General features: G+C 39.1%; 1 protein-coding gene across 1 annotated transcript in view; it reads right to left on the reverse strand.

Annotated features, from left to right (window-relative positions):
• Positions 1 to 2,301: 2,301 nt before the first annotated feature.
• The window catches only part of LOC306976302 (uncharacterized protein), a gene marked incomplete at its 3' end in the record, with an annotated part of 28,439 nt that continues 17,589 nt past the window's right edge, over positions 2,302 to 13,151 (reverse strand). Inside the window, exons 7-9 of the mRNA XM_079574222.1 lie at positions 8,321 to 13,138; positions 2,587 to 8,122; positions 2,302 to 2,366 (exon numbers count right to left, since the gene is read on the reverse strand). Of these exons, the coding sequence (XP_079430348.1) occupies positions 2,302 to 2,366; positions 2,587 to 8,122; positions 8,321 to 13,138 (10,419 nt within the window). The remainder of the gene's footprint in view (positions 2,367 to 2,586; positions 8,123 to 8,320; positions 13,139 to 13,151) is intronic.

A 13,151-nucleotide genomic window follows, 5' to 3' on the forward strand; every position in this document is an offset into this window, starting at 1 on the left:
TTGTCTTGTTTTTACCCCCACTCTAATCAATTGATTGTTTGTGCCATCATAGTTTTGAATAATTTACTTGCTTTACTTTGAAACCTTTTGTTCATATTTGTAAAACACAAAGTCCACATTTAGGCGGCAGTGGGTATTTACAGAAAACACACAAAACTGAAGCGTCAGTCTTATATTAATATTTATTTCTAGTTTTTATTTCAGCAAACACATTCTTTTCAAGCTCACAATCTCAATAGAAACATTGGCTGTAATTAAATAAAGCTACAAAGCTCATTAAAAGCTATTTACACATTTAATATTCTCACTTTATACATCGCTGACAAAGGTGAACATACAATCAGTATTTTAGTGTAGCAGAGTATATTCTATAAGCAAAATATTAAAAATATAGTTGCAGCATTACATTTGTAGCCAAGCCTTGCTATTGTTACTTTACAATTTCAATACATCATATGCTATATTATAAATTCTAATACACTAAAATTTGTTGCAGACCATGGAAGTTTCACTACTATTCTAAACATTGTAAACATTTGGAATGTTATTAACTTTTTTTCTCTATTACAGTGCGACAGTTTTGCGTACTTAGAATCTGGTAAGTGTCAATGTTTGAAGGTACAGTTTACATTTCAGACTAATATCAATTTAAAAAATAAGTTTGAGATTTAATTAATTTGGAAGTATTGTAATTATAGTAATCTGCGTGTGTTGTATCGGACTCGGTCACAGTGTACCAATATGGCATTTAGTGTGTCTAGGCCAGGGTGTATCACATTCAGCTTCAGCAACTTTAACCCCTTTCAGGAATAAGAGGCAGAGGACCAACATATAATAAAACACAGAAACATAAATGAGGAAACAATTCTTGTTCAATGTTGTTTTGGTGATTGGCAAAAGCTGAGACAGCTAAAACCCAATATTTGGTGAATTTAGATTAAGCAATACCTGCGTCATATTTCATGCATTCCACAGTACCTTATTACTTATCCTCAAATATTGAGGATTCTTGCACAATCTCTTACACAATACACCAAGTTTGCATTGACCTAAGGCTGTGGAAAATCTAAATTGGATTGGATTTTATTGCTTAAGTTTCTGGTGACAATATTTAATCAGAGCAAAAATACTCAAGCAGATATATTGGTTAAGCTCGGTCAGAGTTTTTGCTATAAGAGCACATATATAGCTTACTAGCAGCCAAAATACACTTTTAACAGGAGTAAAATCCCAATATGTTTTTTTTGTACAGTTTTCACACAAAAAACTAAATTCTCAGACAAGGCAGAACAAATCACCACTTTATGAAGCTGAAGAAGGTGGTTTGAACAGACAAGACAAGAGGTAGGTTTGGAGAAACTAAATATAATTTGCAAAAGAATAATGACATATAAGGAAACACATTATTTAATAAAATAAAAAGTCCAGGGGGCTTCACACAACTTTTAGAAATAAAAATTTGACTTAGTATGACAAAAAAGTGACATTTTTAACACAGTGATTTCTTGCTTTAAGCATAGAGATTTTACTTCTCAGCTCCATCAAAGAACCTCATTTTCTCTGTGTGAACAGAGTCTTTTAACTGTTTTATCGAAGTCGCCGTCTCATCTGAGATTGGCTCTGTAGTTGTCACTACACGAGTAATTTGCTTTGTTATGACAACTTCTTTGCTCTCACTCGATGATTCCCTGACAACACGGCTTTCCATGAATGTGCCCTTGCTGCTACGGGAGTCTGTTAGTGTCCATGATTCGAGACCTGAAACACCTTCTGCCGATTGTAGGTGAAAAGAGGTCAACATTTTTGCTTGCTGTGACTCTGGAGTGACTTGTATATTTGATGTGATGACGTGGATTTTTTCAGATTCCAATCTAACCGTATCTTCTGATGATGAAGAAAGCCCAGATGACAAAATTGTGACCTTCTCAGGTAGGTTGGGCTCAACTGAAATCACCTCTGTTTTTGTTGTCGACATAACTAGTTTTGAGTGCATCTCCTCAATCAATGCAGCAGAGTCTGGATCAGAGTATTTGACTGTTACTTTAGTGGGAGAAAACAATGAGAAACCAACACTTTCACTTGTCATTGTTGAGCTAATGTCAGCAAAGGCTTCAGATGACTGGATTGAACATGTAGGGCTCAATTCCTCATTTCCTGTTAAATCCACAGGACTCTTGCTGGCCATTTTATCTTCCTTAACTTGACCTTTAGCCGCGTCTGTTGGTGACGATTGTCCAAATGTGGGAAATTTGAACCACCCTGTTCTCTCAGGGCTCTTGGTAGCTTCTTGATTTGTTTCCTTTAATGGTTCTTGTTGCTTTTGGGCTGCCGAATCGTCTCTGGGTGATCCCATATCTTCTTCTGGACTTGGAATATCAAATTCAACATCAATATTTTTTAGGATATCACCAAATGATGGTAATGCTTTCTTCGGTGATTTACTTTCTTTCAAATCACTTTCCATTAGATTATCTTCAATTTTCGAATCAGCGTTGTATTCATCTTCTGCTTTAGGTTTTGAAAAACTTAGCCTTGGCATTTTAAATGATGGTAACTTGAATTTACTTGGAGAGCCTAGAGTCTCACCCTGTGGAGATTCAAGGTCAGGTGTTGATGCTTTGGGCGCATCAGTTTTGATTTCCACACTTGGCCCTTTGATGGAAGGTTCTGTTTTCAGAGCCTTTGTTGGACTCCCTGCTGTAATGACCAATGCTTCACCTTCTTTTGTGATGTGTAGTTTCTCCTCTGTTTCCTTACTTGTGGTACTTGATTCTTCATTCACTGTAGTTGTAATTCCTATTTTTGGCATTTTGAAAGTAGGCATTTTAAATTTTGAGGGTGATCCCCCAATGTCTTTGGACTTGGTATCATTATCTGGAGTGTTCGCCTCCACAGTCAAGTCCTTGGTTTCATCTCTCGAAAGTTTAGCGTCTCCCTTTAGGTCTGGTTGTGCAACTTTTGATTCTCTAATTTTCACTTCTCCCTCTGAAAGTGACACTTCAACAGCAATAGTGTTTTCTGGTATTGTTGGTTCTTTAGCAGATGCTTTTGAAAAAGAGAATCTTGGTAATGAAAACCTTGCTTTCATCTCTGGCTCAGCAGCTGGTGAATCTTCTTCATTAACATGCTTCTTAACTTCATGCTTTGGACTGGCCTCTTCTTTCAAGTCATTTTTAACTTCCACTTCTGAATCAACAGTCACATTTACGGCTGGTTTTGAAAACGAAAACCGTGGGAATGACCATGAAGATTCTTTTTGGATAGCCTCCAAAGAAACTTCACTTTCCTCTGCCTCTGGAAGTGTGGTGCCAATTTTAGCTTCTGGGGAATTAATGTTAGCATCTTTCTTCGACAAACTCAAGTCGATCTCTGGCCCTTTTACTTTGGGCATAGAAATTCCAAATTTGGGCATTTTAAACTTACTCTCTTGAGTATCTAGTTCATCTTCATTTTTTTGTTCTCTCTCTGTTTGTTTGATTTCCATTGTTAGGGCTGGAAGAGATGCGTCCACTTCAGGGCGACTGACTTCAGCTTCTGTGTCTACACTGGTTTTTCCAAATGAAATTTTGGGCAAAGAAAACCTAGGTTTCTTTAATTTGATGTCAATCTCAGAAGTGTGTTGCCCTTCCACAGCACTAGCTAAAGATTTTTTGTCAGGAGACAGTTTGACCTCTGACTTTTCATATTGTCCATCTTTTGAAATATTTACATCCACTTCAGGGATTGCTCCGTCAATTTCTGCTGTAGCTCCAAATTTGGGAAGTTTGAATGATGGCATCTTAAATTTGGATGGTGATTCATCCAGATTGCTTTCTACCATATCAGTTGTTTTGACATCAACTTTAGCTTGAATGTTTCTTATTTCAACATCTGGGAGTTCCACATCCTTCTGAGTTACATCTGTACCAGGCGTTGAGAAGCCCAGACTTGGAAATTTAAACTTGCCTCTTTTTCCTTCAGGCTCAGACACTTTGATATCAACTGTTGAGCTATCGACTTGAACAATCAGTACTTCTTCAGGGATGTCGGCTTTAATGTCCACACCATCTGATAAAGTTGCCTCAACCTTTTTCTTTGATAAGCTCAGGTCAGTTTCAGGTGTTGATATCTTAGGCATTGTGATTCCAAACTTTGGGAGTTTAAATTTACTCTCTTGTCCATCAATGTTAGCATCAAGCCCTGGAGATTTTACATCTATCTCACCTTTTATCTCAATATTATCTTCTGGAGCATCTATATCAACCTCAGGAGCTGGCACACTTTGTTTGGAAAAGGAAAATCTGGGTAGGGAAAACCTTGGCTTCTTAAATTTAGCATCCATCTCTAAACCTGATGGTTGCTCTATTACAACTTCACCTGATGGAGCTTTGATTTCAACCTCTGGTAGATTAACTTCTGCTTTGATATCAGGGAGATCAACATCGACCTGTGGAACTGTTACTTCACCCCCATCAACCTTTATTTCAGCTTCTGGTATTGAAGCTCCAAATTTTGGGAATTTAAAGGTGGGCATCTTTAGTTTTGATGGTGATCCCTCTTTTGACTTGGATTCTACTTTTACCTCAGGAGCTTGAATTTCTGCTTCAATTGAAGGTGCTTTAACTTTAACATCAGGAAGTTTGCCTTCAACTTTGGCCTCCGGTAAAGTCACTTCCACATCTTTCTTTGATAAGCTCAGATCAATGTCAGGTGCTGATATCTTTGGCATTGCGATTCCAAACTTTGGCAGTTTAAATTTACTTCCTTGTCCATCGATTTCAGCTTCAATCTGTGGAGCTTTTACATCTATCTCTCCTTTCACTTCCACTTTCCCTTCTGTCTGGGGAATATTTACTTCAGGGGCACTGATATCAACCTCTGGAGCCGGCACACTTTGTTTGGAAAAGGAAAACCTGGGTAGTGAAAATCTTGGCTTTTTAAATTTAGCATCCATCTCCAAACCTGATGGTTGTTCTATTTCTAATTCACCTGATGGAGCTTTGATTTCAACCTCTGGTAGATTAACTTCTGCTTTGATATCAGGGAGATCAACATCGACCTGTGGAACTGTTACTTCAGCCCCATCAACCTTTATTTCAGCTTCTGGTATAGAAGCTCCAAATTTAGGTAATTTAAAGGTGGGCATCTTCAGTTTTGATGGTGATCCCTCTTTTGTCTTAGTTTCCACTTTTACTTCAGGAGCTTTAATTTCTGCTTCAATTGAAGGTGCTTTAACTTCAACATCAGGAAGTTTGCCTTCAACTTTAGCCTCTGGTAAAGTCACTTCCACATCTTTCTTTGATAAGCTCAGATCAATGTCAGGTGCTGATATCTTTGGCATTGTGATTCCAAACTTTGGCAGTTTAAATTTACTTCCTTGTCCATCGATTTCAGCTTCAATCTGTGGAGCTTTTACATCTATCTCTCCTTTCACTTCCACTTTCCCTTCGGTATGAGGAATATTCACTTCTGGGGCACTGATATCAACCTCAGGAGCCGGCACACTTTGTTTAGAGAAGGAAAATCTGGGTAGTGAAAATCTTGGCTTTTTGAATTTAGCATCAAACTCCAAACCTGAGGGTTTTTCAATTTCTAATTCACCTGATGGAGCTTTCATTCCAACCTCTGGTAGATGAACTTCTGCTTTGACATCAGGAAGATCAACATTGACCTGTGGAACTGTAACTTCAGCCCCATCAACCTTTATTTCAGCTTCTGGTATTGACGCTCCAAATTTAGGTAATTTAAAGGTGGGCATCTTCAGTTTTGATGGTGATCCCTCTTTTGTCTTAGTTTCAACTTTTATCTCAGGAGCTTTCATTTCTGCTTCAATTGAAGGTGCTTTAACTTCAACATTGGGGAGTTGGCCTTCAGCTTTAGCCTCTGGTAAAGTCACTTCCACATCTTTCTTTGTTAAGCTTAGATCAAGTTCAGGTGCTGATATCTTTGGCATTGTGATTCCAAACTTTGGTAGTTTAAATTTACTTTCTTGTCCATCAATTTGAGCTTCAAACTCTGGAGGTTTTATATCCATCTCTCCTTTCACTTCCACTTTCCCTTCTGTCTGGGGAATAGTCACTTCTGGGGCACTGATATCAACCTCTGGAGCCGACACACTTTGTTTAGAGAAGGAAAATCTGGGTAGTGAAAATCTTGGCTTTTTAAATTTAGCATCCATCTCCAAACCTGATGGTTGTTCTATTTCTAATTCACCTGATGGAGCTGTCATTTCAACCTCTGGTAGGTTAACTTCTGCTTTGATATCAGGAAGATCAACATCGACCTGTGGAACTGTTACTTCAGCCCCATCAACCTTTATTTCAGCTTCTGGTATAGAAGCTCCAAATTTAGGCAATTTAAAGGTGGGCATCTTCAGTTTTGATGGTGATCCCTCTTTTGTCTTTGTTTCAACTTTTATCTCAGGAGCTTTAATTTTTGCTTCAATTGAAGGTGCTTTAACTTCAACATCGGGGAGTTGGCCTTCTGCTTTAGCCTCTGGTAAAGTCACTTCCACATCTTTCTTTGATAAGCTCAGATCAATGTCAGGTGCTGATATCTTTGGCATTGTGATTCCAAACTTTGGCAGTTTAAATTTACTTCCTTGTCCATCGATTTCAGCTTCAATCTGTGGAGCTTTTACATCTATCTCTCCTTTCACTTCCACTTTCCCTTCTGTCTGGGGAATATTTACTTCAGGGGCACTGATATCAACCTCTGGAGCCGGCACACTTTGTTTAGAGAAGGAAAATCTGGGGAGTGAAAATCTTGGCTTTTTGAATTTAGCATCCATCTCCAAACCTGAGGGTTTTTCAATTTCCAATTCAGCTGATGGAGCTTTGATTTCAACCTCTGGAAGGTTAACTTCTGCTTTGATATCAGGGAGATCAACATCTACCTGTGGAACTGTTACTTCACCCCCATCAACCTTTATTTCAGCTTCTGGTATAGAAATTCCAAATTTAGGTAATTTAAAGGTGGGCATCTTTAGTTTTGATGGTGATCCCTCTTTTGTCTTAGTTTCTACCTTTATCTCAGGAGCTTTAATTTCTGCTTCAAATGAAGGTGATTTAACTTCAACCTCAGGAAGTTTGCCTTCGACTTTTGCCTCTGGTAAAGTGACTTCCACATCTTTCTTTGATAAGCTGAGATCAATGTCAGGTGCTGATATCTTTGGCATTGTGATCCCAAACTTTGGTAGTTTAAATTTACTTTCTTGTCCATCTAGTTGAGCTTCGAATTCTGGAGATTTGACATCTATCTCTCCTTTCACTTCCACTTTCCCTTTTGTCTGAGGAATATTCACTTCTGGGGCACTGATATCAACCTCTGGAGCCGGCACACTTTGTTTAGAGAAGGAAAACCTGGGTAGTGAAAATCTTGGCTTTTTAAATTTAGCGTCAAGCTCCAGCCCTGATGGTTTTTCAATTTCTAATTCACCTGACGGAGCTTTGATTTCAACCTCTGGTAGATGAACTTCTGCTTTGACATCAGGAACATCGACCTGTGGAACTGTAACTTCAGCCCCATCAACCTTTATTTCAGCTTCTGGTATCGACGCTCCAAATTTAGGTAATTTAAAGGTGGGCATCTTCAGTTTTGATGGTGATCCCTCTTTTGTCTTAGTTTCCACTTTTATCTCAGGAGCTTTAATTTCTGCTTCAATTGAAGGTGCTTTAACTTCAACATTGGGGAGTTGGCCTTCAGCTTTAGCCTCTTGTAAAGTCACTTCCACATCTTTCTTTGATAAGCTCAGATCAAGTTCAGGTGCTGATATCTTTGGCATTGTGATTCCAAACTTTGGTAGTTTAAATTTACTTTCTTGTCCATCAATTTGAGCTTCAAACTCTGGAGGTTTTATATCCATCTCTCCTTTCACTTCAACTTTCCCTTCTGTCTGGGGAATAGTCACTTCTGGGGCACTGATATCAACCTCTGGAGCCGGCACACTTTGTTTAGAGAAGGAAAACCTGGGGAGTGAAAATCTTGGCCTTTTGAATTTAGCATCCATCTCCAAACCTGATGGTTGCTCTATTACAACTTCACCTGATGGAGCTTTCATTTCAACCTCTGGTAGGTTAATGTCTGCTTTGATATCAGGAAGATCAACATTGACCTGTGGAACTGTTACTTCAGCCCCATCAACCTTTATTTCAGCTTCTTTCTTTGATAAGCTGAGATCAATATCCGGTGCTGATATCTTTGGCATTGCGATTCCAAACTTTGGCAGTTTAAATTTACTTCCTTGTCCATCAATTTCAGCTTCAACCTCTGGAGCTTTTACATCAATTTCTCCTTTCACTTCCACTTTCCCTTGTGGAACTGTTACTTCAGCCCCATCAACCTTTATTTCAGCTTCTGGTATTGAAGCTCCAAATTTTGGGAATTTAAAAGTGGGCATCTTTAGTTTTGATGGTGAGCCCTCTTTTGTCTTAGATTCTACTTTTATCTCTGGAGCTTTCATTTCTGCTTCAATCAAAGGTCCTTTAACTTCAACATCAGGAAGTTTGCCTTCAACTTTCACCTCTGGTAAAGTCACCTCCACATCTTTCTTTGATAAGCTCAGATCAATATCAGGTGCTGATATCTTTGGCATTGTGATTCCAAACTTTGGTAGTTTAAATTTATTTCCTTGTCCATCAATTTCAGCTTCAACCTCTGGAGCTTTTACGTCTATCTTTCCTTTCACTTCCACTTTCCCTTCTGTATGAGGAATATTCACTTCAGGGGCACTGATATCAACCTCTGGAGCCGACACACTTTGTTTGGAGAAGGAAAACCTTGGGAGTGAAAATCTTGGCTTTTTGAATTTTGCATCAAACTCCAAACCTGATGGTTGTTCAATTTCTAATTCACCTGATGGAGCTTTGATTTCAACCTCTGGTAGGTTAACTTCTGCTTTGACATCAGGAAGATCAACATCTACCTGTGGAACTGTTACTTCACCCCCATCAACCTTTATTTCAGCTTCTGGTATAGAAATTCCAATTCTAGGTAATTTAAAGGTGGGCATCTTCAGTTTTGATGGTGATCCCTCCTTTGTCTTAATTTCTACTTTTATTTCAGGAGCTTCAATTGATGGTGCTTTAACATCAACATCGGGGAGTTGGCCTTCAACTTTAGCTTCTGGTAAAGTCACCTCCACATCTTTCTTTGATAGGCTCAGATCAATTTCAGGTGCTGATATCTTAGGCATTGTGATTCCAAACTTTGGTAATTTAAATTTACTGCCTTGGCCATCAGCTGGAGTTTCAAAATCTGGAGCTTCTATATCTGCTTTCACTTCGCCTTCTGTGTGGGGAATATTCACTTCCGGAGCAGTGACATCAACCTCTGGAGCCGGCACACTTTGTTTGGAGAAGGAAAACCTGGGGAGTGAAAATCTTGGCCTTTTAAACTTTGCATCTATCTCTAAACCTGATGGTTGGTCTATTACCACTTCACCCGATGGAGCTTTGACCTCAGTCTCTGGTAGATGTATCTCAGCTTTGACATCAGGTAGATCAACATTTGTCTGTGGGACTGTTACTGTCACATCTTCGCCCTCAATTTTAATTTCTGAATCCTTTTCCTCAATGGAACCTCCGAATTTTGGTAATTTAAATGTGGGCATTTTGAATTTTAAGGGAGAACCTCTTGCACTTACTTCAACCTCTGGTTCTTTAACATCAATCCTTCCAGAGATTTCCTTGGATTCCACTTCAGGAAGTGTTACCTCAGCCTTGGCCTCTGGTATCTTCACATGCACATCCTTTTTTGCCACTGAAAACCCCAAACTTGGCATTTTAAATTTTGATGGGGAATCAGACACATCTATGTCTGGGGCTTTGATTTTTATTTTACCAGATGGTGGTTTTACATCAAGATCAGGGGCATCAGGTTTCTCAACTTCAAATTTTGCCTCTGGGACTTTAACATCTAACTCTCCAAAACAGACATCCACCTTTGGGACCTCAGGAAGCTTGATGTCTGCTTTTATTTCTGGTGACTTTACTTCTTTCTTTGGAAGGCTGATATCGATTTCAGGTCCTTTTGGCAATTTAATTCCAAACTTGGGCATCTTGAACTTGCCACTTTGTCCATGAAGATCAGCATCGTATTCTGGTGACTTGACCTCAACTTCAACTTTTGGAGCCTTTGGTAGTTCAACTTCTATTTTGGCCTCTGGTAATGCAATGTCTATATCTTTCTTATGTGAACTTGAGTCAACATCAGGTCCTTTCACATTTGGGATTGCCACAGTAAACCTTGGGATTTTGAACTTCCCGCTTTGTCCTTCAAGTTGCGCATCTGCCTCCAGTGATTTCACGTCAGGTGTTTTAATATCCAGCTTTGCTTCAAAGGGTTTTATTTCAACACTTGGCTTTGCAATTTTTAATTTTGCTTCTGGAATATCAACTTTTCCAACTGTGATGTCAACTTCAGGCGCCTTCATCTCTGCTTTAAGGTCTATTGGCTTCACATCTTTGTCCTTCTTTGATAGGTGTAAGTCAATTTCCGGTCCTTTTACTTTTGGCATGGATATTCCAAATTTTGGCATTTTAAACTTGCCTCCTTTTGCATCCATTTCAACATCAGCTTTTAGTTTTACATCACCAATTTCCGGTGTATATACATCGACTCCAGCAGATGGTTCTTTAGCTTTAAGATCAGGCACTTTGATGTCAGCTTTGACGTCAGGGACAGTGCCCTCAACATCCTTCTTTGAGAGATTCAAATCAATTTCAGGTCCTTTGATTTTTGGCATGGTGATTCCTAGCTTTGGCATTTTAAACTTTCCTCCTTGCCCATCAAATTCAGTTTTCAACTTTTTCTCTGGGCTTGAAAAGTCAGGTGTATCTGGTAATTCCACCTCTATTTTACCCTTTGGTAGCGTCCCTTCTCCGTCTTTCTTTGATACATTTATATCAAATTCAGGCCCTTTTACTTTTGGTAGTTTAACACCAAGCTTTGGCATTTTAAACTTACCGCCTTTGCCTTCAATATCACCTTCAACGGATGGCACTTTTACATCAAATTCTGCTTTTTTCCCATCAAGTTTTTGCTCAGGGATTGAACTCTTCATGTCTCCAAAAGTGACATCAGCTGCAGGAGCGTCTGGGAGAACCACCTTTGCTTTAACATCTGGCAGAGTGACATCTATATCATTTTTTGAAATACTCACATCCAACTCTGGGCCTTTTATTTGGGGCATTTTGAGATCAAGTTTGGGAAGTTTGAACTTTCCAGCTTCTGCTTCCATTTCACTTGTGGGCTCTGTTATTTTTGGCTCCACTCCTCCAACTTTCACCACTGGAAGTGAAACGTCAATGTCTTTTTTTGACAAACTTATTTCAGGATGTTTTAATTTTATCCCAAATGTTGCATCTTTGTCACTTGCAGTTTGTTGTAATTTCATTTCTAATTTTGGCTCGTCAACCTCCACCTCTGGAACTGTTACATCAACCTTACCCCCTTTCACTCTGGGCATAGAGATTCCAACATTTGGCATTCCAACATTTTTGTCTTCTTGTAGGAATATTGTCCTTTCTCCTTGTACCTTCATATCTTTTTTCTCAGATGACTTTGTCAAATCCATTTTAAAATCCGGGATCTTGATGTCTGGTTTTGAAATACTAAAGTCAGGAAGGGTTACTTTAGGTTTTTTAATCTTTATGTCCAGCTCCTTTGGAGTTTCTACAGATTCAGATGAGAATGTGATACTTTCTTTTTGTACTTTTTCAACTTCTATTGTGTGAGAAATTATTGCTCTTGTTGATATTGGTACATCATCCAATTCAAGTTTCTTAACACCTACTTTAGTCTCTGATATAATTTCACCTCCACGTACATCAGCGGTGACATTTGGTAGTTTGAAAGTTGTTTTTGATATTTCTGTGAAAGCAGACTTTGAGTCATGTTTACCTTTAGTTGGAGTTTTGACTGATATTCTTTGGGCATTGGCATCTATCACAGTGATTTCCTCTGGAATAAGCACTCCTGACATGTCCACCTTTGGCAACTTGTACCCAGGCAATTTGGAAACAGCTTCTTTCACACTGTTCACATCTATGGACAGCTGAACAGTTTCTGCTTGAAGTCCGGCTTCAGGAATGGTGGCCACAGGGGCTCTTGGTTTTTTATAATCTTTTGTTATCTTGGAAAAATCTTCCATACCCGGAATTTCAATATCTTCACGTTTTGGAAGTTCTGTTCCCTTTAGAAGCCTGTCATACGAAAAATCGTTCTCCTTGATTTTGAGTTCGTCAACACTAGCATCTATTTTTATGATTTCTTCAGTGGGAACATCACCTAGACCTACTTTAGGTAGTTTAAATCCTGTCTTCGATTGTTTTTCTTCTGTGCCTTTTCCTTTCTTGTCATGTGTAGATTTGCATATAATCCCAACATCGGATATGTCTATTTCAACTTTTGGTAGACGCAACTCCATCTGGCTTGATTTACTGGAGCTCATTTTTGGGATGTCAGCATCTGTTGTTACGTTTTTGGTCTCACTGCTGGCAACTGCATCTGATTTCTCATTTTCATCTGTTTTGTCCAAGCTTGCTCCGAGTGTTTTTAACCTTTTCGGTGAGGACTTTGCTTTGTGTTTTTTGTCTCTACCTAGAAGCTTTAGCTTTAATTCGGAGCGCTCTTTCTTTTTTTTCTTGCCATCGGGGGACGCAGTGGTAGAAGGAGTCTCTTGCTCCATCAAAACTGCAGTGATATCTGTTGTTTTTAATGTGCTATCTAAGCAAACCAGTTCTACCTTATGTGTTTCGGTTTCACTTTTGTCAACTTTTTTCAGCTCATCTTCTATATTATGTGTTTCTTTTAATGGGCTTTCAAGACACTCGGGTGAAATCATCTCCTCTGTTTGAATATTTTGGGCGTCTGTGTCTTCAGAAGAGCTGATACGCCCTCTCTTCATCCCTGGGAGTTTTATCTTATGCTTCTTCTTACCCTTGAGAGCATCCTGAGATTTTATTGGAGATTCGGTGTCACTTGTGGTCGGACTCAGCTCAAGTTTTCTCTGCTCATCTGCCTCGGATGAACTGTGTGACCTTGTGAAGCGCGACTTTTTGCCTCTGCCGAGTGTGGGGAACTTAGGCCATGAAATACGGGCGTCTCCTCTCCGCTTTTTTCCGGGTTCCCGCATTTCCGGTGGATAAACTTCATCTTCCTATCGACAGAAA

The sequence above is a fragment of the Gobius niger genome (assembly GCF_951799975.1).
Source record: "Gobius niger genome assembly, chromosome: 16".
Taxonomy (NCBI): Eukaryota; Metazoa; Chordata; class Actinopteri; order Gobiiformes; family Gobiidae; genus Gobius; species Gobius niger.